Source organism: Coregonus lavaretus, assembly GCF_964263955.1.
Source record: "Coregonus lavaretus genome assembly, contig: HAP1_SCAFFOLD_857, whole genome shotgun sequence".
NCBI classification, from domain to species: domain Eukaryota; kingdom Metazoa; phylum Chordata; class Actinopteri; order Salmoniformes; family Salmonidae; genus Coregonus; species Coregonus lavaretus.
In genome coordinates this window covers 106,854-132,237 of record NW_028165394.1, presented here as the reverse complement: position 1 = coordinate 132,237, position 25,384 = coordinate 106,854, and the positions used below count along the sequence as shown (strand labels likewise).

General features: G+C 42.6%; 1 protein-coding gene across 1 annotated transcript in view; it reads left to right on the top strand.

The window, feature by feature from the left end:
- Positions 1–23,523, top strand: part of LOC311115907 (growth hormone-inducible transmembrane protein-like) — a 31,359-nt gene extending 7,836 nt beyond the window's left edge. The window contains exons 3-9 of the mRNA XM_084191029.1: positions 1,383–1,485; positions 1,720–1,831; positions 5,498–5,639; positions 6,249–6,357; positions 6,747–6,935; positions 9,594–9,765; positions 22,778–23,523. Coding sequence (XP_084047155.1) covers positions 1,383–1,485; positions 1,720–1,831; positions 5,498–5,639; positions 6,249–6,357; positions 6,747–6,935; positions 9,594–9,765; positions 22,778–22,862 — 912 coding nt within the window. The 3' untranslated portion in view covers positions 22,863–23,523. The remainder of the gene's footprint in view (positions 1–1,382; positions 1,486–1,719; positions 1,832–5,497; positions 5,640–6,248; positions 6,358–6,746; positions 6,936–9,593; positions 9,766–22,777) is intronic.
- Positions 23,524–25,384: the final 1,861 nt, after the last annotated feature.

The following is a 25,384-nucleotide window of genomic DNA, read 5'->3' as shown; positions in this document are numbered from 1 at the left end:
AGATGGGATGGCGTATCGCTGCAGAATGCTGTGGTAGCCATGCTGGTTAAGTGTGCCTTGAATTCTAAATAAATCACAGACGGTGTCACCAGCAAAGCACCCCCACACCATAACACCACCTCCTCCATGCTTTACGGTGGGAAATACACATGTTGAGATCATCCGTTCACCCACACCGCGTCTCACAAAGACACGGCGGTTGGGACCAAAAATCTCCAATTTGGACTCCAAACCAAAGGAAAACTCTAATGAACTTATCCTCTGCAGCAGAGGTAACTCTGGGTCTTACATTCCTGTGGCGGACCTCATGAGAGCCAGTTTCATCATAGCGCTTGATGGTTTTTGCGACTGCACTTGAAGAAACGTTCAAAGTTCTTGAAATGTTCCGTATTGACTGACCTTCATGTCTTAAATTAATGATAGACTGTTGTTTCTCTTTGCTTATTTGAGCTGTTCTTGCCATAATATGGACTTGGTCTTTTACCAAATAGGTCTATCTTCTGTATACACCCCCCCCCCCCCAACTTTTCACAACACAACTGATTGGCTCAAACGCATTAAGAAGGAAAGAAATTCAAGAAATGTACTTTTAAGAAGGCACACCTGTTAATTAAAACGCATTCTAGGTGACTACCTCATGAAGCTGGTTGAGAGAATGCCAAGAGTGTGCAAAGCTGTCATCAAGGCAAAGGGTGGCTATTTGAAGAATCTCAAATACAAAATATATTTGGATTTGTTTAACACTTTTTTGGTTACTACATGATTCCATATCTGTTATTTCATAGTTTTGATGTCTGCACTATTGTTCTATAATGTAGAAAATAGTAAAACAAATTAAAAACCCTTGAATGAGTAGGTGTGTCCAAACATTTCACTGGTACTGTATAAATATATAATAATATGCCATTTAGCAGACGTTTTATCCAAAGCGACTTACAGTCATGTGTGCATACATTTTTACGTATGGGTGGTCCCGGGGATCGAACCCACTACCCTGGCGATACAAGCGCCATGCTCTACCAATTGAGCTACAGAGGACCACATTATATATATATATATATATATATATATACACACAAAATATTTGATGAAACATTGAATTTGGCCTTACTGCTATTAGCCCATAGAAACGCATTGAATAACAGATTCATACATGGATAAACAGATAGCCCGTGCAAAAAACAGATCTCTATCTTAAACTGACAGATTTATATGGGGATTTTTCATCATGCTAATAAGATTCCCATGGGGCTGCGGCCATTGACAACATTTTTTTTAAAGACCCTACCTGTGGACAATTTGTATGTCTTCAGTTGTAGGTCAGCATGCTGTAATAACTGCTGATGTATGTAATATTCTGCTTTATCTTCCTCTTTCATCAGGGCTATTCCACCAAATCCAGAATGGGCTTCCGTCGTGGGAAAACTGCCAAGGACCAGCTCCAACAGGCAGCTTTCGAGCCAGCCACTGATACTGCCATCAGAAGTGAATATAATGACTTACTAAAGCACTTCAATCTCACCTCACAACACAAACATCTGCGTGCCGGGGGGGGCCGGGGAATTATGTACCTCACGTGTAAACATAGCTGAAATCAGCATAGGCCCATCTCACCCCCCCCCCCCCCCCCCCACAGTTACATAATGAAGTCAGGACCATTACATGTGCTAGTCAGCACCAGGTTGTAACTGGTATGGATGTACTATGTATTCCTTCCAGTGGATAACATGGGCAGGATGTTCCTGGCTGGAGGGGCTGCTGTAGGCCTGGGAGCTCTGTGCTACTACGGACTCGGCATGTCCAATGAGATCGGTGCCATCGAGAGAGCAGTGTAAGTGCAGCTGCTCCCATGCTAGTGTGTGTGTTGTACTGGTGTTATCCCATGGTAGTGTGTGTGTTGTACTGGTGTTATCCCATGGTAGTGTGTGTGTTGTACTGGTGTTATCCCATGGTAGTGTGTGTGTTGTACTGGTGTTATCCCATGGTAGTGTGTGTGTTGTACTGGTGTTATCCCATGGTAGGGTGTGTGTTGTACTGGTGTTATCCCATGGTAGTGTGTGTGTTGTACTGGTGTTATCCCATGGTAGTGTGTGTGTTGTACTGGTGTTATCCCATGGTAGTGTGTGTGTTGTACTGGTGTTATCCCATGGTAGTGTGGGTGTTGTACTGGTGTTATCCCATGGTAGTGGGTGTTGTACTGGTGTTATCCCATGGTAGTGTGTGTGTTGTACTGGTGTTATCCCATGGTAGTGTGTGTGTTGTACTGGTGTTATCCCATGGTAGTGTGTGTGTTGTACTGGTGTTATCCCATGGTAGTGTGTGTGTTGTACTGGTGTTATCCCATGGTAGTGTGTGTTGTACTGGTGTTATCCCATGGTAGTGTGGGTGTTGTACTGGTGTTATCCCATGCTAGTGTGTGTGTTGTACTGGTGTTATCCCATGGTAGTGTGTGTGTTGTACTGGTGTTATCCCATGCTAGTGTGGGTGTTGTACTGGTGTTATCCCATGGTAGTGTGTGTGTTGTACTGGTGTTATCCCATGGTAGTGTGTGTGTTGTACTGGTGTTATCCCATGGTAGTGTGTGTGTGTTGTACTGGTGTTATCCCATGGTAGTGTGTGTTGTACTGGTGTTATCCCATGGTAGTGTGGGTGTTGTACTGGTGTTATCCCATGGTAGTGTGTGTGTTGTACTGGTGTTATCCCATGGTAGTGTGGGTGTTGTACTGGTGTTATCCCATGGTAGTGTGTGTGTTGTACTGGTGTTATCCCATGCTAGTGTGGGTGTTGTACTGGTGTTATCCCATGCTAGTGTGTGTGTTGTACTGGTGTTATCCCATGGTAGTGTGTGTGTTGTACTGGTGTTATCCCATGGTAGTGTGGGTGTTGTACTGGTGTTATCCCATGGTAGTGTGTGTGTTGTACTGGTGTTATCCCATGGTAGTGTGTGTGTTGTACTGGTGTTATCCCATGGTAGTGTGTGTGTTGTACTGGTGTTATCCCATGGTAGTGTGGGTGTTGTACTGGTGTTATCCCATGGTAGTGTGTGTGTTGTACTGGTGTTATCCCATGGTAGTGTGTGTGTTGTACTGGTGTTATCCCATGGTAGTGTGTGTGTTGTACTGGTGTTATCCCATGGTAGGGTGTGTGTTGTACTGGTGTTATCCCATGGTAGTGTGTGTGTTGTACTGGTGTTATCCCATGGTAGTGTGGGTGTTGTACTGGTGTTATCCCATGGTAGGGTGTGTGTTGTACTGGTGTTATCCCATGGTAGTGTGTGTGTTGTACTGGTGTTATCCCATGGTAGTGTGTGTGTTGTACTGGTGTTATCCCATGGTAGTGTGTGTGTTGTACTGGTGTTATCCCATGGTAGTGTGTGTGTTGTACTGGTGTTATCCCATGGTAGTGTGTGTGTTGTACTGGTGTTATCCCATGGTAGTGTGTGTGTTGTACTGGTGTTATCCCATGGTAGTGTGTGTTGTACTGGTGTTATCCCATGGTAGTGTGGGTGTTGTACTGGTGTTATCCCATGGTAGTGTGTGTGTTGTACTGGTGTTATCCCATGGTAGTGTGGGTGTTGTACTGGTGTTATCCCATGGTAGTGTGTGTGTTGTACTGGTGTTATCCCATGGTAGTGTGTGTGTTGTACTGGTGTTATCCCATGGTAGTGTGTGTGTTGTACTGGTGTTATCCCATGGTAGTGTGTGTGTTGTACTGGTGTTATCCCATGGTAGTGTGTGTGTTGTACTGGTGTTATCCCATGCTAGTGTGTGTGTTGTACTGGTGTTATCCCATGCTAGTGTGTGTGTTGTACTGGTGTTATCCCATGCTAGTGTGTGTGTTGTACTGGTGTTATCCCATGCTAGTGTGTGTGTGTTGTACTGGTGTTATCCCATGGTAGTGTGTGTGTTGTACTGGTGTTATCCCATGGTAGTGTCTGTTGTACTGGTGTTATCCCATGGTAGGGTGTGTGTTGTACTGGTGTTATCCCATGGTAGTGTGTGTTGTACTGGTGTTATCCCATGGTAGTGTGGGTGTTGTACTGGTGTTATCCCATGGTAGTGTGGGTGTTGTACTGGTGTTATCCCATGGTAGTGAGTGTTGTACTGGTGTTATCCCATGGTAGTGTGTGTGTTGTACTGGTGTTATCCCATGGTAGTGTGTGTGTTGTACTGGTGTTATCCCATGGTAGTGTGTGTGTTGTACTGGTGTTATCCCATGGTAGTGTGTGTTGTACTGGTGTTATCCCATGGTAGTGTGTGTGTTGTACTGGTGTTATCCCATGCTAGTGTGTGTGTTGTACTGGTGTTATCCCATGCTAGTGTGTGTGTTGTACTGGTGTTATCCCATGCTAGTGTGTGTGTTGTACTGGTGTTATCCCATGCTAGTGTGTGTGTTGTACTGGTGTTATCCCATGCTAGTGTGTGTGTTGTACTGGTGTTATCCCATGCTAGTGTGTGTGTTGTACTGGTGTTATCCCATGGTAGTGTGGGTGTTGTACTGGTGTTATCCCATGCTAGTGTGTGTGTTGTACTGGTGTTATCCCATGGTAGTGTGTGTGTTGTACTGGTGTTATCCCATGGTAGTGTGTGTGTTGTACTGGTGTTATCCCATGGTAGTGTGTGTGTTGTACTGGTGTTATCCCATGGTAGTGTGTGTGTTGTACTGGTGTTATCCCATGGTAGTGTGTGTTGTACTGGTGTTATCCCATGGTAGTGTGTGTGTTGTACTGGTGTTATCCCATGGTAGTGTGTGTGTTGTACTGGTGTTATCCCATGGTAGTGTGTGTGTTGTACTGGTGTTATCCCATGCTAGTGTGTGTGTTGTACTGGTGTTATCTCATGGTAGTGTGGGTGTTGTACTGGTGTTATCCCATGGTAGTGTGTGTGTTGTACTGGTGTTATCCCATGGTAGTGTGTGTGTTGTACTGGTGTTATCTCATGGTAGTGTGTGTGTTGTACTGGTGTTATCCCATGGTAGTGTGTGTGTTGTACTGGTGTTATCCCATGGTAGTGTGTGTGTTGTACTGGTGTTATCCCATGGTAGTGTGTGTGTTGTACTGGTGTTATCCCATGGTAGTGTGTGTGTTGTACTGGTGTTATCCCATGGTAGTGTGTGTGTTGTACTGGTGTTATCCCATGGTAGTGTGTGTGTTGTACTGGTGTTATCCCATGCTAGTGTGTGTTGTACTGGTGTTATCCCATGAAGTTACAGTGGTTTAACGATTCACTGGTATCAAGTACATGTGTCTTTGTCATTACTGTAGCTATTGCTGGGTATTTCCATGGGTATAATCACAACTTAAAGGAAAGGGTTACCTTCCCTGTCTCCCAAATGGCACCCTATTCCCTACATAGTGCACTCATTTTGACCAGAGCCCTATGGACCCTGGTTGAAAGTAGTGCACTCTGTTGGGAATAGGGTGCTGTTTTGGAGGCATATCAACAAGCGTTGTCCTCTGTAAAAATGTTTCTGTTCTTTTCCCTGGGTCTCGGCCCAGTATCTGGCCCCAGTACGTGAAGGACAGGATCCACTCCACCTACATGTACTTTGCAGGCAGTGTGGGGATGACAGCTCTGTCGGCTGTAGCAGTCAGCAGGACCCCAGCCCTCATGGGTCTCATGATGAGAGGATCCTGGCTGGTGATACACCTTTTTATTGAACCTTTATTTAACCAGTCAAGTCAGTTAAAGGTAGACTCAGCGATATGACGTTGCCACGAGCAGCACCGCAGATATTGAGATGAGCGAGATGCAAGACTTCTCTCTCACACAGTCACACACACAGATCTGCACATTTGCATGCGTTTGCTTCACGCTGTAACATCATGGTAGCCACCGGGGACCAAAACAGCGGAGAAGTTGAGCCTCACGATTCAACGCTTTTAGTTGTTGCGGAAATGGACCCACTATGCTGTTTACTTTCTGCATCTACGTCATATCGCTGAGTCTACCTTTAAGAAAATATTCATATTTACAATAACCACCGCCACCGGGCCAGTGACTTATGACTAAAATGTGCTTCCAGTATTCTTCAAGTATATCTGCATCCACTGTATATTATTAACCCTTTAAACATGAAATTAGTCATTTGAGGGCCCACCAAACCTCAGGGTTTTGTATTGATAAATATGGTGCTGATTTTCAATGGCAAACCATTGTGTATGATTTGGAGACACTTGCATTACACCTCAATAGCCACATTAGACATTTTTTTTTAAATAATACAGAAATGTGTACATTTTTCACCAGGCAATTGGAGCTACCTTTGCAGCCATGATTGGAGCAGGCATGCTGGTCAGATCTATCTCCTATGACCAGAGCCCAGGAACCAAACATCTAGCCTGGATGCTACATGCAGGTGCTGGACTGCTTTACCTGCTCACTTTACCAAGCATTTGTCAATTGAAATGTCCCACTTGCTTATTTTCACCACTAGAGGGCAGTACTATAGAGTTTCAGAATACCAACACTATGCAGCAGCAGTTTACATGAATGGATCAGGTTTTTCTAGTGCTTACAACACTGGTGCTGTGCCTGGGAGAATATTCAGAGCAGACTGTTAAATACCAGATCCTTTTTCTTTAAATATAACATCTTGTGATATATAACCGCTTTATTTGGACCTCAGATGAGAAATAGCTGTGTAGCTAAAATCTGGTGCTTTTTCACGTTTGGTGTACGTACATGGTCCCTTTTAAACTAACTGAATAAATTAATAAATACATCTGTTTGTTCCTTTTTTTCCAGGTGTGATGGGAGCGGTCATAGCCCCCATGACTCTGCTAGGTGGGCCCCTGATGATGAGGGCAGCCTGGTACACAGCGGGCATCGTGGGGGGTCTGTCCACCGTGGCCATGTGTGCCCCCAGTGAGAAGTTCCTCAACATGGGAGGACCCCTGGCGGTGGGCTTCGGAGTGGTCTTCGCCTCCTCCATCGGTTAGTACCTTTAGATCAATAACCCTGGCTGTGGGCTTCAGTGGTTTTCGCCTCCTCCATCGGTTAGTACCTTTAGATCAATAACCCTGGCTGTGGGCTTCAGTGGTCTTCACCTCCTCCATCGGTTAGTACCTTTAGATCAATAACCCTGGCTGTGGGCTTCAGTGGTCTTCGCCTCCTCCATCGGTTAGTACCTTTAGATCAATAACCCTGGCTGTGGGCTTCAGTGGTCTTCACCTCCATCAGTTAGTACCTTTAGATCAATAACCCTGGCTGTGGGCTTCAGTGGTCTTCACCTCCTCCATCGGTTAGTACCTTTAGATCAATAACCCTGGCTGTGGGCTTCAGTGGTCTTCGCCTCCTCCATCGGTTAGTACCTTTAGATCAATAACCCTGGCTGTGGGCTTCAGTGGTCTTCACCTCCTCCATCGGTTAGTACCTTTAGATCAATAACCCTGGCTGTGGGCTTCAGTGGTCTTCACCTCAATCGGTTAGTACCTTTAGATCAATAACCCTGGCTGTGGGCTTCAGTGGTCTTCACCTCCTCCATCGGTTAGTACCTTTAGATCAAGTAAGCATTTCACTGTAATGTCTGCACCTGTTGTATTCGGCGCATGTGACCAATAAAATTTGATTTGATTTGATTTGATTTAGATCAATAACCCTGGCTGTGGGCTTCAGTGGTTTTCACCTCCTCCATCGGTTAGTACCTTTAGATCAATAACCCTGGCTGTGGGCTTCAGTGGTTTTCACCTCCTCCATCGGTTAGTACCTTTAGATCAATAACCCTGGCTGTGGGCTTCAGTGGTCTTCGCCTCCTCCATCGGTTAGTACCTTTAGATCAATAACCCTGGCTGTGGGCTTCAGTGGTCTTCACCTCCATCAGTTAGTACCTTTAGATCAATAACCCTGGCTGTGGGCTTCAGTGGTCTTCACCTCCTCCATCGGTTAGTACCTTTAGATCAATAACCCTGGCTGTGGGCTTCAGTGGTCTTCGCCTCCTCCATCGGTTAGTACCTTTAGATCAATAACCCTGGCTGTGGGCTTCAGTGGTCTTCACCTCCTCCATCGGTTAGTACCTTTAGATCAATAACCCTGGCTGTGGGCTTCAGTGGTCTTCACCTCCATCGGTTAGTACCTTTAGATCAATAACCCTGGCTGTGGGCTTCAGTGGTCTTCACCTCCTCCATCGGTTAGTACCTTTAGATCAATAACCCTGGCTGTGGGCTTCAGTGGTCTTCACCACCTCCATCGGTTAGTACCTTTAGATCAATAACCCTGGCTGTGGGCTTCAGTGGTCTTCACCTCCTCCATCGGTTAGTACCTTTAGATCAATAACCCTGGCTGTGGGCTTCAGTGGTCTTCGCCTCCTCCATCGGTTAGTACCTTTAGATCAATAACCCTGGCTGTGGGCTTCAGTGGTCTTCACCTCCTCCATCGGTTAGTACCTTTAGATCAATAACCCTGGCTGTGGGCTTCAGTGGTCTTCACCTCCATCAGTTAGTACCTTTAGATCAATAACCCTGGCTGTGGGCTTCAGTGGTCTTCACCTCCTCCATCGGTTAGTACCTTTAGATCAATAACCCTGGCTGTGGGCTTCAGTGGTCTTTACCTCCTCCATCGGTTAATACCTTTAGATCAATAACCCTGGCTGTGGGCTTCAGTGGTCTTCACCTCCATCGGTTAGTACCTTTAGATCAATAACCCTGGCTGTGGGCTTCAGTGGTCTTCACCTCCTCCATCGGTTAGTACCTTTAGATCAATAACCCTGGCTGTGGGCTTCAGTGGTCTTCGCCTCCTCCATCGGTTAGTACCTTTAGATCAATAACCCTGGCTGTGGGCTTCAGTGGTCTTCACCTCCTCCATCGGTTAGTACCTTTAGATCAATAACCCTGGCTGTGGGCTTCAGTGGTCTTCACCTCCTCCATCGGTTAGTACCTTTAGATCAAGTAAGCATTTCACTGTAATGTCTGCACCTGTTGTATTCGGCGCATGTGACCAATAAAATTTGATTTGATTTGATTTGATTTAGATCAATAACCCTGGCTGTGGGCTTCAGTGGTTTTCACCTCCTCCATCGGTTAGTACCTTTAGATCAATAACCCTGGCTGTGGGCTTCAGTGGTTTTCACCTCCTCCATCGGTTAGTACCTTTAGATCAATAACCCTGGCTGTGGGCTTCAGTGGTTTTCACCTCCTCCATCGGTTAGTACCTTTAGATCAATAACCCTGGCTGTGGGCTTCAGTGGTCTTCACCTCCATCAGTTAGTTGTCTTTTCTTCACAATCTGTTTATTATGGTCAAATTCACAAAGGAACATGGACATAAAATGCAGGGTTGTAAACGTCATACTTTTAGAAGACAACTAAATGGTTATTGCATTTTAAAATGTTTATCAATGAAAAACAACATGGTAGACAGACATCAATGAAGTCTATTGGACCGTAACCTTTGGTTCCAGGAAACCCAGTAAATGGTTAATGGATTGTTGAAGATACTAGTGTGCTGGAGTTTCTTCTTTTTCAAGTAGCATTATTTAGGATTTGTCTCTCTGGTGACAAACACCCTTGAGCCCTCGTCAGATCATTTCCCCTCAGTTATTAATTGAACTTGAGGACATGGTATTAAACAATGTCCTCTCCACTCTCTCTGTCCCCAGGCTCAATGTTCCTGCCCCCTACCTCAGCGATGGGAGCAGGCCTGTACTCCATCGCTATCTACGGAGGTCTGGTCCTCTTCAGCTTGTTCCTGCTTTACGACACCCAGAAGGTCATCAAGAGGGCAGAGACATACCCCATGTATGGCATGCAGAAATACGACCCCATCAACTCGTAAGTGACGTCTGCAGAGTCATCTTTCCTGCTATGTCTGATTTCTGTACCTTACTGTTCAAACAGATAGAAAGACAACTAGGGCGGCAGGTAGCTTAGCGGTTAAGAGCGTTGTGCCAGTAACCAAAAGGTCGCTGGTTCTAATACCCGAGCCGACTAGGTGAAAAATCTGTCGATGTGCCCTTGAGCAAGGCACTTAACCCTAATTGCTCCTGTAAGTCGCTCTGGATAAGAGCGTCTGCTAAATGACCTATTTATAGTCCTTTCTGTATCTTACTATTCAAACAGATAGAAAGACAACTAGTCCTTTCTGTACCTTACTATTCAAACAGATAGAAAGACAACTAGTCCTTTCTGTACCTTACTATTCAAACAGATAGAAAGACAACTAGTCCTTTCTGTACCTTACTATTTAAACTGATAGAAAGACAACTAGTCCTTTCTGTACCTTACTATTCAAACAGATAGAAAGACAACTAGTCCTTTCTGTACCTTACTATTCAAACAGATAGAAAGACAACTAGTCCTTTCTGTACCTTACTATTTAAACTGATAGAAAGACAACTAGTCCTTTCTGGACCTTACTATTCAAACAGATAGAAAGACAACTAGTCCTTTCTGTACCTTACTATTCAAACAGATAGAAAGACAACTAGTCCTTTCTGTACCTTACTATTCAAACAGATAGAAAGACAACTAGTCCTTTCTGTACCTTACTATTTAAACTGATAGAAAGACAACTAGTCCTTTCTGGACCTTACTATTCAAACAGATAGAAAGACAACTAGTCCTTTCTGTACCTTACTATTCAAACAGATAGAAAGACAACTAGTCCTTTCTGTACCTTACTATTTAAACAGATAGAAAGACAACTAGTCCTTTCTGTACCTTACTATTCAAACAGATAGAAAGACAACTAGTCCTTTCTGTACCTTACTATTTAAACAGATAGAAAGACAACTAGTCCTTTCTGTTCCTTACTATTTAAACTGATAGAAAGACAACTAGTCCTTTCTGTACCTTACTATTCAAACAGATAGAAAGACAACTAGTCCTTTCTGTACCTTACTATTCAAACAGATAGAAAGACAACTAGTCCTTTCTGTACCTTACTATTCAAACATATAGAAAGACAAGTCAATTTCTGTACTTTACTATTCAAACATATAGAAAGACAAGTCAATTTCTGTACTTTACTATTCAAACATATAGAAAGACAAGTCAATTTCTGTACTTTACTATTCAAACATATAGAAAGACAACTAGACCATTTCTCCTGTTATTTCTAATTTCTTTATCCTGCTTTGATATACACTGCTCAAAAAAATAAAGGGAACACTAAAATAACACATCCTAGATCTGAATGAATGAAATAATCTTATGAAATACTTTTTTCTTTACATAGTTGAATGTGCTGACAACAAAATCACACAAAAATTATCAATGGAAATCAAATTTATCAACCCATGGAGGTCTGGATTTGGAGTCACCCTCAAAATTAAAGTGGAAAACCACACTACAGGCTGATCCAACTTTGATGTAATGTCCTTAAAACAAGTCAAAATGAGGCTCAGTAGTGTGTGTGGCCTCCACGTGCCTGTATGACCTCCCTACAACGCCTGGGCATGCTCCTGATGAGGTGGCGGATGGTCTCCTGAGGGATCTCCTCCCAGACCTGGACTAAAGCATCCGCCAACTCCTGGACAGTCTGTGGTGCAACGTGGCGTTGGTGGATGGAGCGAGACATGATGTCCCAGATGTGCTCAATTGGATTCAGGTCTGGGGAACGGGCGGGCCAGTCCATAGCATCAATGCCTTCCTCTTGCAGGAACTGCTGACACACTCTAGCCACATGAGGTCTAGCATTGTCTTGCATTAGGAGGAACCCAGGGCCAACCGCACCAGCATATGGTCTCACAAGGGGTCTGAGGATTTCATCTCGGTACCTAATGGCAGTCAGGCTACCTCTGGCGAGCACATGGAGGGCTGTGCGGCCCTCCAAAGAAATGCCACCCCACACCATGACTGACCCACCACCAAACTGGTCATGCTGGAGGATGTTGCAGGCAGCAGAACGTTCTCCACAGCATCTCCAGACTCTGTCACGTCTGTCACGTGCTCAGTGTGAACCTGCTTTCATCGGTGAAGAGCACAGGGCGCCAGTGGCGAATTTGCTAATCTTGGTGTTCTCTGGCAAATGCCAAACGTCCTGCACGGTGTTGGGCTGTAAGCACAACCCCCACCTGTGGACGTCGTGCCCTCATACCACCCTCATGGAGTCTGTTTCTGACCGTTTGAGCAGACACATGCACATTTGTGGCCTGCTGGAGGTCATTTTGCAGGGCTCTGGCAGTGCTCCTCCTGCTCCTCCTTGCACAAAAGCGGAGGTAGCAGTCCTGCTGCTGGGTTGTTGCCCTCCTACGGCCTCCTCCACGTCTCCTGATGTACTGGCCTGTCTCCTGGTAGCGCCTCCATGCTCTGGACACTTCGCTGACAGACACAGCAAACCTTCTTGCCACAGCTCGCATTGATGTGCCATCCTGGATGAGCTGCACTACCTGAGCCACTTGTGTGGGTTGTAGACTCCGTCTCATGCTACCACTAGAGTGAAAGCACCGCCAGCATTCAAAAGTGACCAAAACATCAGCCAGGAAGCATAGGAACTGAGAAGTGGTCTGTGGTCACCACCTGCAGAACCACTCCTTTATTGGGGGTGTCTTGCTAATTGCCTATAATTTCCACCTGTTGTCTATTCCATTTGCACAACAGCATGTGAAATGTATTGTCAATCAGTGTTGCTTCCTAAGTGGACAGTTTGATTTCACAGAAGTGTGATTGACTTGGAGTTACATTGTGTTGTTTAAGTGTTCCCTTTATTTTTTTGAGCTGTGTACACTGAACAAAAATAGCAATAAAATGTTTCATGAGCTGAAATAAAAAATCCCCAAAATGATCCATACGTACAATAAGCTTTATTACTCGAAGTTTGTGCACAAATTTGTTTACATCCCTGTTAGTGAGCCTTTCTCCATTGCCAATGTAATCCATCCACCTGACAGGTGTGGCATATCAAGAAGCTGATTAAACAGCATGATCATTACACAGGTGCACCTTGTGCTGGGGACAATAAAAGGCCACTCTGATATGTGCAGTTTTGTCACACAACACAATGCCACATATGTATCAGGTTTTGAGGGCGAGAGCAATTGGCATGCTGACTGCAGGAATGTCCACCAGAGCTGTTGCCAGAGAATTTGTTGAGTTCTCTACCATAAGCCGCCCCCAAAGTCGTTTTAGAGAATTTGGCAGTATGTCCAACCGAACTCCCAACCGCAGACCACGTGTAACCACTCCAGCCCAGGACCTCCACTTCCGGCTTCTTCACCTGCGGGATGGTCTGAGACCAGTCACCCGGACAGCTGATGAAACTGTTAGTTTGCACAACCGAAGAATCTCTGCACAAACTGTCAGAAACCATCTCAGGGAAGCCCATCTGCATGCTCGTCGGCCTCACCAGGGTCTTGACCTGACTGCAGTTCGGCGTCGTAACTGACTTCAGTGGGCAAATGCTCACCTTAAATGGCCGCTGGAGAAATATGCTGTTCACGGATGAATCCCGGTTTCAACTGTACAGGGCAAATGGCAGTCGTGTGGGCGAGCGTTTTGCTGAAGTCAATGTTGTGAACAGAGTGCCCCATAGTGGCGGTGGGGTTATGGTATGGGCAGGCATAAGCTACAGACAACGAACACAATTGCATTTTATCGATGGCAATTTGAATGCACAGAGATAACGTGATGAGATCCTGAGGCCCATTGTAGTGCCATTAATCCGCCCCATCACCTCATGTTTCAGCATGATAATGCACGGACCCATGCCACAAGGATCTGTACACAATTCCTGGAAGCTGAAAATGTCCCAGTTCTTCCATGGCCTGCATAATCACCAGACATGTCACCCATTGAGAATGTTTGTGATGCTCTGGATCAATCTGTTCCAGTTCCCGCCAGTATCCAGCAACTTCACACAGCCATTGAAGAGGAGTGGGACAACATTCCACAGGCCACAATCAACAGCCTCATCATTTCTATGCGAAAGAGATGTGTCACGCTGTATGAGGCAAATGGTGGTCACACCAGATACTGACTGGTTTTCTGATTCCCACCACTACCTTTTTTTTAAGGTGTCTGTGACCAACAGAGGCATATCTGTTATCCCAGTCATCTGAAATCCATATATTAGTGCCTAATGAATTTATTTCAATTGACAGATTTCCTTATGAACTGATTTCCTTATACAAACATTAACTCAGTAAAATCTTTGAAATTGTTGTATGTTGTGTTTACATTTTTGTTCAGTGTAGAATACTATCACGATACAGTGTAATTCTATCAATACTATCATGATGCAGTATAATACTATCAATACCATCATGATGCAGTATAATACTATCAATACTATCAAGATGCAGTATAATACTATCAATACCATCATGATGCAGTATAATACTATCAATACCATCATGATGCAGTATAATACTATCAATACCATCATGATGCAGTATAATACTATCAATACCATCATGATGCAGTATAATACTATCAATACCATCATGATGCAGTATAATACTCAATACCATCATGATGCAGTATACTACTATCAATACCATCATGATGCAGTATAATACTGTCATACTATACAGTAGAATACTGTCCTACTATACAGTAGAATACTGGCCTACTATACAGTAGAATACTGGCCTACTATACAGTAGAATACTGGCCTATCATACAGTAGAATACTGGCCTATCATACAGTAGAATACTGGCCTAATATACAGTAGAATACTTGCCTAATATACAGTAGAATACTGGCCTACTATACAGTAGAATACTGGCCTACTATACAGTAGAATACAGGCCTACTATACAGTAGAATACTGGCCTACTATACAGTAGAATACTGGCCTACTATACAGTAGAATACTGGCCTATCATACAGTAGAATACTGGCCTACTATACAGTAGAATACTGGCCTACTCTATAGTAGAATACTAGCCTATCATACAGTAGAATACTGGCCTACTATACAGTAGAATACTGGCCTACTATACAGTAGAATACTAGCCTACTATACAGTAGAATACAGGCCTACTATACAGTAGAATACTGGCCTACTATACAGTAGAATACAGGCCTACTATACAGTAGAATAGTAGAATAATAGCCTACTATACAGTAGAATACTGGCCTACTATACAGTAGAATACTGGCCTACTATACAGTAGAATACTGGCCTACTATACAGTAGAATAGTAGAATAATAGCCTACTATACAGTAAAATAATAGCCTACTATACAGTAGAATACTGGCCTACTATACAGTAGAATACTGGCCTACTATACAGTAGAACAGTAGAATACTAGCCTACTATACAGTTGAATACTGGCCTACTATACACAGTAGGATACTGGCCTACCATACAGTGGAATACTGGCCTAATATACAGTAGAATACTGGCCTACTATACTGTAGAATACTGGCCAACTATACAGTAGAATACTGGCCTACTATACAGTAGAATACTGGCCTACTATACTGTAGAATACTGGCCTACTATACTTTAGAATACTGGCCTACTATACAGTAGAATACTGGCCTACTATACAGTAGAATACTGGCCTATCATACAGTAGAATACTGGCCTATCATACAGTAGAATACTGGCCTACTATACAGTAGAATACAGGCCTACTATACAGTAGAATAGTAGAATACTAGCCTACTATACAGTTGAATACTGGCCTACTATACAGTAGATTACTGTCCTACTATACAGTAGAATACAGGCCTACTATACAGTAGAATAATAGCCTACTATACAGTAGAATACTGGCCTACTATACAGTAGAATACTGGCCTACTATACAGTTGAATACTGGCCTACTATACAATAGAATACTGGCCTACTATACAGTAGAATACTGGCCTACTATACAGTTGAATACTGGCCTACTATACAATAGAATACTGGCCTACTATACAGTAGAATACTGGCCTACTATACAGTAGAATACTGGCCTACTATACAGTAGAACAGTAGAATACTAGCCTACTATACAGTTGAATACTGGCCTACTATACAGTAGGATACTGGCCTACTATACAGTAGAATACTGGCCTACTATACAGTAGAATACTGGCCTAATATACAGTAGAATACTGGCCTACTATACTGTAGAATACTGGCAAACTATACAGTAGAATACTGGCAAACTATACAGTAGAATACTGGCCTACTATACAGTAGAATACTGGCCTACTATACAGTAGAATACTGGCCTACTATACAGTAGAATACTGGCCTATCATACAGTAGAATACTGGCCTATCATACAGTAGAATACTGGCCTACTATACAGTAGAATACAGGCCTACTATACAGTAGAATAGTAGAATACTAGCCTACTATACAGTTGAATATTGGCCTACTATACAGTAGATTACTGTCCTACTATACAGTAGAATACAGGCCTACTATACAGTAGAATAATAGCCTACTATACAGTAGAATACTGGCCTACTATACAGTAGAATACTGGCCTACTATACAGTTGAATACTGGCCTACTATACAATAGAATACTGGCCTACTATACAGTAGAATACTGGCCTACTATACATTTGAATACTGGCCTACTATACAATAGAATACTGGCCTACTATACAGTAGAATACTGGCCTACTATACAGTAGAATACTGGCCTACTATACAGTAGAACAGTAGAATACTAGCCTACTATACAGTTGAATACTGGCCTACTATACAGTAGGATACTGGCCTACTATACAGTAGAATACTGGCCTACTATACAGTAGAATACTGGCCTAATATACAGTAGAATACTGGCCTACTATACTGTAGAATACTGGCAAACTATACAGTAGAATACTGGCAAACTATACAGTAGAATACTGGCCTACTATACAGTAGAATACTGGCCTACTATACTGTAGAATACTGGCCTACTATACAGTAGAATACTGGCCTACTATACAGTAGAATACTTGCCTACTATACAGTAGAATACTGGCCTACTATACAGTAGAATACTGGCCTATCATACAGTAGAATACTAGCCTACTATACAGTAGGATACTGGCCTACTATACAGTAGAATACAGGCCTACTATACAGTAGAATAGTAGAATACTAGCCTACTATACAGTTGAATACTGGCCTACTATACAGTAGATTACTGTCCTACTATACAGTAGAATACAGGCCTACTATACAGTAGATTAGTAGAATAATAGCCTACTATACAGTAGACTACTGGCCTACTATACAGTAGAATACTGTCCTACTATACAGTAGAATACTGGCCTATCATACAGTAGAATAGTAGAATAATAGCCTACTATACAGTAGAATACTAGCGTACTATACAGTTGAATACTGGCCTACTATACAGTAGAATACTGGCCTACTATACAGTAGAATACTTGCCTACTATACAGTAGAATACTGGCCTACTATACAGTAGAATACTGGCCTATCATACAGTAGAATACTAGCCTACTATACAGTAGGATACTGGCCTACTATACAGTAGAATACAGGCCTACTATACAGTAGAATAGTAGAATACTAGCCTACTATACAGTTGAATACTGGCCTACTATACAGTAGATTACTGTCCTACTATACAGTAGAATACAGGCCTACTATACAGTAGATTAGTAGAATAATAGCCTACTATACAGTAGACTACTGGCCTACTATACAGTAGAATACTGTCCTACTATACAGTAGAATACTGGCCTACTATACAGTAGAATAGTAGAATAATAGCCTACTATACAGTAGAATACTAGCGTACTATACAGTTGAATACTGGCCTACTATACAGTAGAATACTGGCCTACTATACAGTAAAATACTGGCCTACTATACAGTAGAATACTGGCCTACTATACAGTAGAACAGTAGAATACTAGCCTACTATACAGTTGAATACTGGCCTACTATACAGTAGGATACTGGCCTACTATACAGTAGGATACTGGCCTACTATACAGTAGAATACTGGCCTACTATACAGTAGAATACTGGCCTACTATACAGTAGAATACTAGCCTACTATACAGTTGAATACTGGCCTACTATACAGTAGGATACTGGCCTACTATACAGTAGAATACTGGCCTACTATACAGTAGAATACTAGCCTATCATACAGTAGAATACTGGCCTACTATACAGTATGATATTGGCCTACTATACAGTAGAATACTGGCCTACTATACAGTAGAATACTGGCCTACTATACAGTAGAATACTAGCCTACTATACAGTAGCATACTGGCCTACTATACAGTATGATACTAGCCTACTATACAGTACGATACTGGCCTACTATACAGTAGAATACTGGCCTACTATACAGTAGAAAACTGGCTTAATACTGGCCTACTATACAGTATAATACTGGCCTACTATACAATAGAATACTGGCCTACTATACATTAGAATACTGGCCTACTATACAGTAGAAAACTGGCCTACTATACAGTAGAATACTGTCCTACTATACAGTAGAATTCAGGCCTACTATACAGTAGAATACTGGCTTACTATACAGTAGAAAACTGGCCTACTATACAGTAGAATACTGTCCTACTATACAGTAGAATACTGGCCTACTATACAGTAGAATAGTAGAATAATAGCCTACTATACAGTAGAATACTAGCGTACTATACAGTTGAATACTGGCCTACTATACAGTAGAATACTGGCCTACTATACAGTAAAATACTGGCCTACTATACAGTAGAATACTGGCCTACTATACAGTAGAACAGTAGAATACTAGCCTACTATACAGTTGAATACTGGCCTACTATACAGTAGGATACTGGCCTACTATACAGTAGGATACTGGCCTACTATACAGTAGAATACTGGCCTACTATACAGTAGAATACTGGCCTACTATACAGTAGAATACTAGCCTACTATACAGTTGAATACTGGCCTACTATACAGTAGGATACTGGCCTACTATACAGTAGAATACTGGCCTACTATACAGTAGAATACTAGCCTATCATACAGTAGAATACTGGCCTACTATACAGTATGATATTGGCCTACTATACAGTAGAATACTGGCCTACTATACAGTAGAATACTGGCCTACTATACAGTAGAATACTAGCCTACTATACAGTAGCATACTGGCCTACTATACAGTATGATACTAGCCTACTATACAGTACGATACTGGCCTACTATACAGTAGAATACTGGCCTACTATACAGTAGAAAACTGGCTTAATACTGGCCTACTATACAGTATAATACTGGCCTACTATACAATAGAATACTGGCCTACTATACATTAGAATACTGGCCTACTATACAGTAGAAAACTGGCCTACTATACAGTAGAATACTGGCCTACTATACAGTAGGATATTGGCCTACTATACAGTAGAATACTGGCCTACTATACAGTAGAATACTAGCCTACTATACAGTAGAATACTGGCCTACTATACAGTAGAATACTGGCCTACTATACAGTAGAATACTGGCCTACTATACAGTAGAATACTGGCCTACTATACAGTAGAATACTGGCCTACTATACAGTACGATACTGGCCTACTATACAGTAGAATACTGGCCTACTATACAGTACGATACTGGCCTACTATACAGTAGAATACTGGCCTACTATACAGTAGAATACTGGCCTATCATACAGTAGAATACAAGCCTACTATACAGTAGAATACTGGCCTACTATACAGTAGAATACTGGCCTATCATACAGTAGAATACTGGCCTACTATACAGTACGATACTGGCCTACTATACAGTACGATACTGGCCTACTATACAGTAGAATACTGGCCTACTATACAGTAGAATACTGGCCTACTATACAGTAGAATACTGGCCTACTATACAGTAGAATACTGGCCTACTATACAGTAGAATACTGGCCTATCATACAGTAGAATACTAGCCTACTATACAGTAGAATACTGGCCTACTATACAGTAGAATACTGGCCTACTATACAGTAGAATACTGGCCTACTATACAGTAGAATACTGGCCTACTATACAGTAGAATACTGGCCTACTATACAGTACGATACTGGCCTACTATACAGTAGAATACTGGCCTACTATACAGTACGATACTGGCCTACTATACAGTAGAATACTGGCCTACTATACAGTAGAATACTGGCCTATCATACAGTAGAATACAAGCCTACTATACAGTAGAATACTGGCCTACTATACAGTAGAATACTGGCCTATCATACAGTAGAATACTGGCCTACTATACAGTACGATACTGGCCTACTATACAGTACGATACTGGCCTACTATACAGTAGAATACTAGCCTACTATACAGTAGAATACTGGCCTACTATACAGTAGAATACTGGCCTACTATACAGTAGAATACTGGCCTACTATACAGTAGAATACTGGCCTATCATACAGTAGAATACTAGCCTACTATACAGTAGAATACTGGCCTACTATACAGTAGAATACTGGCCTACTATACAGTAGAATACTGGCCTACTATACAGTAGAATTCTAGCCTATCATACAGTATGATACTGGCCTACTATACAGTAGAATACTAGCCTACTATACAGTAGAATACTGGCCTACTATACAGTAGAATACTGGCCTACTATACAGTAGATACTGGCCTACTATACAGTAGAATACTGGCCTACTATACAGTAGAATACTAGCCTACTATACAGTAGAATACTGGCCTACTATACAGTAGATACTGGCCTACTATACAGTAGAATACTGGCCTACTATACAGTAGAATACTGGCCTACTATACAGTAGAATACTGGCCTACTATACAGTAGAATACTGGCCTACTATACAATAGAATACTGGCCTACTATACAGTAGAATACTGGCCTACTATACAGTAGAATACTGGCCTACTATACAGTAGATACTGGCCTACTATACAGTAGAATACTGGCCTACTATACAGTAGAATACTGGCCTACTATACAGTAGATACTGGCCAACTATACAGTAGAATACTGGCCTACTATACAGTAGAATACTGGCCTACTATACAGTATGAATACTGGCCTACTATACAGTAGAATACTGGCCTACTATACAGTAGAATACTAGCCTACTATACAATAGAATACTGGCCTACTATACAGTAGATACTGGCCTACTATACAGTAGAATACTGGCCTACTATACAGTAGAATACTGGCCTACTATACAGTAGAATACTAGCCTACTATACAGTAGAATACTGGCCTACTATACAGTAGAATACTGGCCTACTATACAGTAGAATACTGGCCTATCATACAGTAGAATACTAGCCTACTATACAGTAGAATACTGGCCTACTATACAGTAGAATACTGGCCTATTATACAGTACGATACTGGCCTACTATACAGTAGAATACTGGCCTATCATACAGTAGAATACTAGCCTACTATACAGTAGAATACTGGCCTACTATACAGTAGAATACTGGCCTACTATACAGTAGAATACTGGCCTATCATACAGTAGAATACTAGCCTACTATACAGTAGAATACTGGCCTACTATACAATAGAATACTGGCCTACTATACAGTAGAATACTGGCCTACTATACAGTAGAATACTGGCCTATCATACAGTAGAATACTAGCCTACTATACAGTAGAATACTGGCCTACTATACAATAGAATACTGGCCTACTATACAATAGAATACTGGCCTACTATACAGTAGGCCAGATGCAGGCCATTGAGAATGACAATAGTTCCTCAACGTAGCCTACTTGAAAAATATTTCGGTCTCTCTCCCTTTCAATTAACCACTCAGCGTGAAAGGGGAAAAAAATTTCATGCTCTGATCTGGTGGAAACTTCATAAAATAGGCCTACCTGATTACGTCTTATCCCTTTCTCAAATAGTCTACAGCTGTGTCTGTCTGTCCGGAGCTCACTGGCGCAGGAAACAGAATATTTTATACAATATTGCAAGTTTGCTAGCACGATCGGGCTAGACCAAGTTAATAGTTGATACAATGTTTTAAGTTCCTTGCAGACAGGCTATGCATAGCCAATGTTATTTATAGGATATTTATTTTATCATGATATTTTCTACCTGCAGGCTGCAATGTTTTTATGTGTTGATTTATGTAGGCTATTTTTACGTATTGGCAATGGCAATATAAGATACTTTTTAGATGTGTATCGTTTTCATTTAGATAAAATGTTGATTAACCACATGACATTGATTTTGAAATATGAAGACTTTTTATTATAAATGAAATGAAACTGTTCCACGTAAATGTGCATATAAAAATCAGAACTGGCACGCAGAAATGGTACGATAACTTGGCACTCCAAACGGAAAAGGTTGCCAACCGCTAGTGTAGCCTATTACCAGCAACTTTAGGAGCATAACGGCAGAATCTGTGAAGGGCAGCGGGAGGAAGAGGGCCAGGAACAGGTTTTTTTTTCTTCTGGTTAGGCTATATTGATCTCTGGCTCCCTCTTTAGTCATTTGTGTCTTCATTTTTAATCGCAGTAATTAAAGCATCAGACAAGCTCAGTAGCCTAACTATAGTTGATTGTATTGAAACAGAGGGTGTGTCTATATATGGAAAAATACACGTTTAAAAATGTAGACCAGTCGATAGAGTAGACGACTCTCGGTCGACCAAGATTTATTTTAGTCGAGGACAGCCCTAATGGTGTTATCCCGTCTTCTGTAGCGTTATGAAACTGACGGTTGGTGCTTTGTGGTGTTATCCTGTCTTGTATTGCGTTATGAAACTGACGGTTGGTGCTTTGTGGTGTTATCCTGTCTTGTATTGCGTTATGAAACTGACGGTTGGTGCTTTGTGGTGTTATCCTGTCTTGTATTGCGTTATGAAACTGACGGTTGGTGCTTTGTGGTGTTATCCTGTCTTGTAGGTGCATGGGGATCTACATGGACACTCTGAACATCTTCATGAGGATGGTGATGATTCTGTCTGGTGGCGGAAACAGAAAGAAATAAAGACTTTCCAGTCTGACTTTCCATCTTCAATCTTCCAGAGTTGAACAACAACGATCTGTTCTACAATTAGCACCATACACCAGCTGTTAACTACTTTTAGTTTGAAAACGTATTGTCAACTGGCACAGTAAAAAAATGTTGCTTTTGTGTGAAGAAGGGGATTGCAATTTCCTAGTGCATATTGCCACTCATACAAGTAAAGAAAGAAGAATACTTGCTCTGTTCTATATTCAGAATGTTAAAGAAATGCTTTTGTCTTGATTCTGAGGGAGGCATATTTTTGATTAAAGTCAGGATTGCTCATGGTGATATCAGTCAACATCACATATCTCCCCTCAGTCTTCTTCTGTAATTTAATCCTTATATTTTATATATATTTATTTACACTTGAGGTGGGTGTTCCCATTTCTGACAAGCAAAACAAAGTCGGGCGTTCAACAGATATTTACGTCATGCCTCAACCTTGTGCTTCTTCTAGCCTCGACACATACAATACATGTGAATGTGTGGTTAACTCCTTGACAAACACTGAACTTGCTTGTGTTGTATATGCCGAGCCTTGGAAGGGTGGGACTTTTGAGATTTGTTTCTGTAAGAATGAAAGTGATTGAAAGTGATCAATGCTGTTATGGTATAATTCAATAAAGTGAAAGCGAATGCAGTTGGTGTTGGTATGTTGTTGAGGTATTTAATGAAAACAAATGGACATTTTGAAGCATATTGATCAGTTTTATTCACTGAACAATTTGTGCATACTGTCAAGGCTCACCTGACTAATTTCAGTAACATCTTGGTCAGGAGAATCTCCAGTAAGTAACAGTACTAGGAAAATTATCAGAATCACCTTTATTCACCATTTACATGTACCAGGAGGAAAGCCTAACCCGTCTGGATAAAGATCACTGACAGGAGGAAAGCCTAACCCGTCTGGATAAAGATCACTGACGGGAGGAAAGCCTAACCCGTCTGGATAAAGATCACTGACGGGAGGAAAGCCTAACCCGTCTGGATAAAGATCACTGACGGGAGGAAAGCCTAACCCGTCTGGATAAAGATCACTGACGGGAGGAAAGCCTAACCCGTCTGGATAAAGATCACTGACGGGAGGAAAGCCTAACCCGTCTGGATAAAGATCACTGACGGGAGGAAAGCCTAACCCGTCTGGATAAAGATCACTGACGGGAGGAAAGCCTAACCAGTCTGGATAAAGATCACTGACGGGAGGAAAGCCTAACCAGTCTGGATAAAGATCACTGACGGGAGGAAAGCCTAACCCGTCTGGATAAAGATCACTGACGGGAGGAAAGCCTAACCCGTCTGGATAAAGATCACTGACGGGAGGAAAGCCTAACCCTTCTGGATAAAGATCACTGACGGGAGGAAAGCCTAACCCGTCTGGATAAAGATCACTGACGGGAGGAAAGCCTAACCCGTCTGGATAAAGATCACTGACGGGAGGAAAGCCTAACCCGTCTGGATAAAGATCACTGACGGGAGGAAAGCCTAACCCGTCTGGATAAAGATCACTGACGGGAGGAAAGCCTAACCCGTCTGGATAAAGATCACTGACGGGAGGAAAGCCTAACCCGTCTGGATAAAGATCACTGACGGGAGGAAAGCCTAACCCGTCTGGATAAAGATCACTGACGGGAGGAAAGCCTAACCCGTCTGGATAAAGATCACTGACGGGAGGAAAGCCTAACCCGTCTGGATAAAGATCACTGACGGGAGGAAAGCCTAACCCGTCTGGATAAAGATCACTGACGGGAGGAAAGCCTGACCCGTCTGGATAAAGATCACTGACGGGAGGAAAGCCTAACCCGTCTGGATAAAGATCACTGACGGGAGGAAAGCCTAACCCGTCTGGATAAAGATCACTGACGGGAGGAAAGCCTAACCCGTCTGGATAAAGATCACTGACGGGAGGAAAGCCTAACCCGTCTGGATAAAGATCACTGACGGGAGGAAAGCCTAACCCGTCTGGATAAAGATCACTGACGGGAGGAAAGCCTAACCCGTCTGGATAAAGATCACTGACAGGAGGAAAGCCTGACCCGTCTGGATAAAGATCACTGACGGGAGGAAAGCCTAACCCGTCTGGATAAAGATCACTGACGGGAGGAAAGCCTAACCCGTCTGGATAAAGATCACTGACGGGAGGAAAGCCTAACCCGTCTGGATAAAGATCACTGACGGGAGGAAAGCCTAACCAGTCTGGATAAAGATCACTGATGGGAGGAAAGCCTAACCAGTCTGGATAAAGATCACTGACGGGAGGAAAGCCTAACCCGTCTGGATAAAGATCACTGACGGGAGGAAAGCCTAACCCGTCTGGATAAAGATCACTGACGGGAGGAAAGCCTAACCCGTCTGGATAAAGATCACTGACGGGAGGAAAGCCTAACCCGTCTGGATAAAGATCACTGACGGGAGGAAAGCCTAACCAGTCTGGATAAAGATCACTGATAGGAGGAAAGACTGGTAACACTGGACTTATAACTATGTTATAACAGCTGACATAA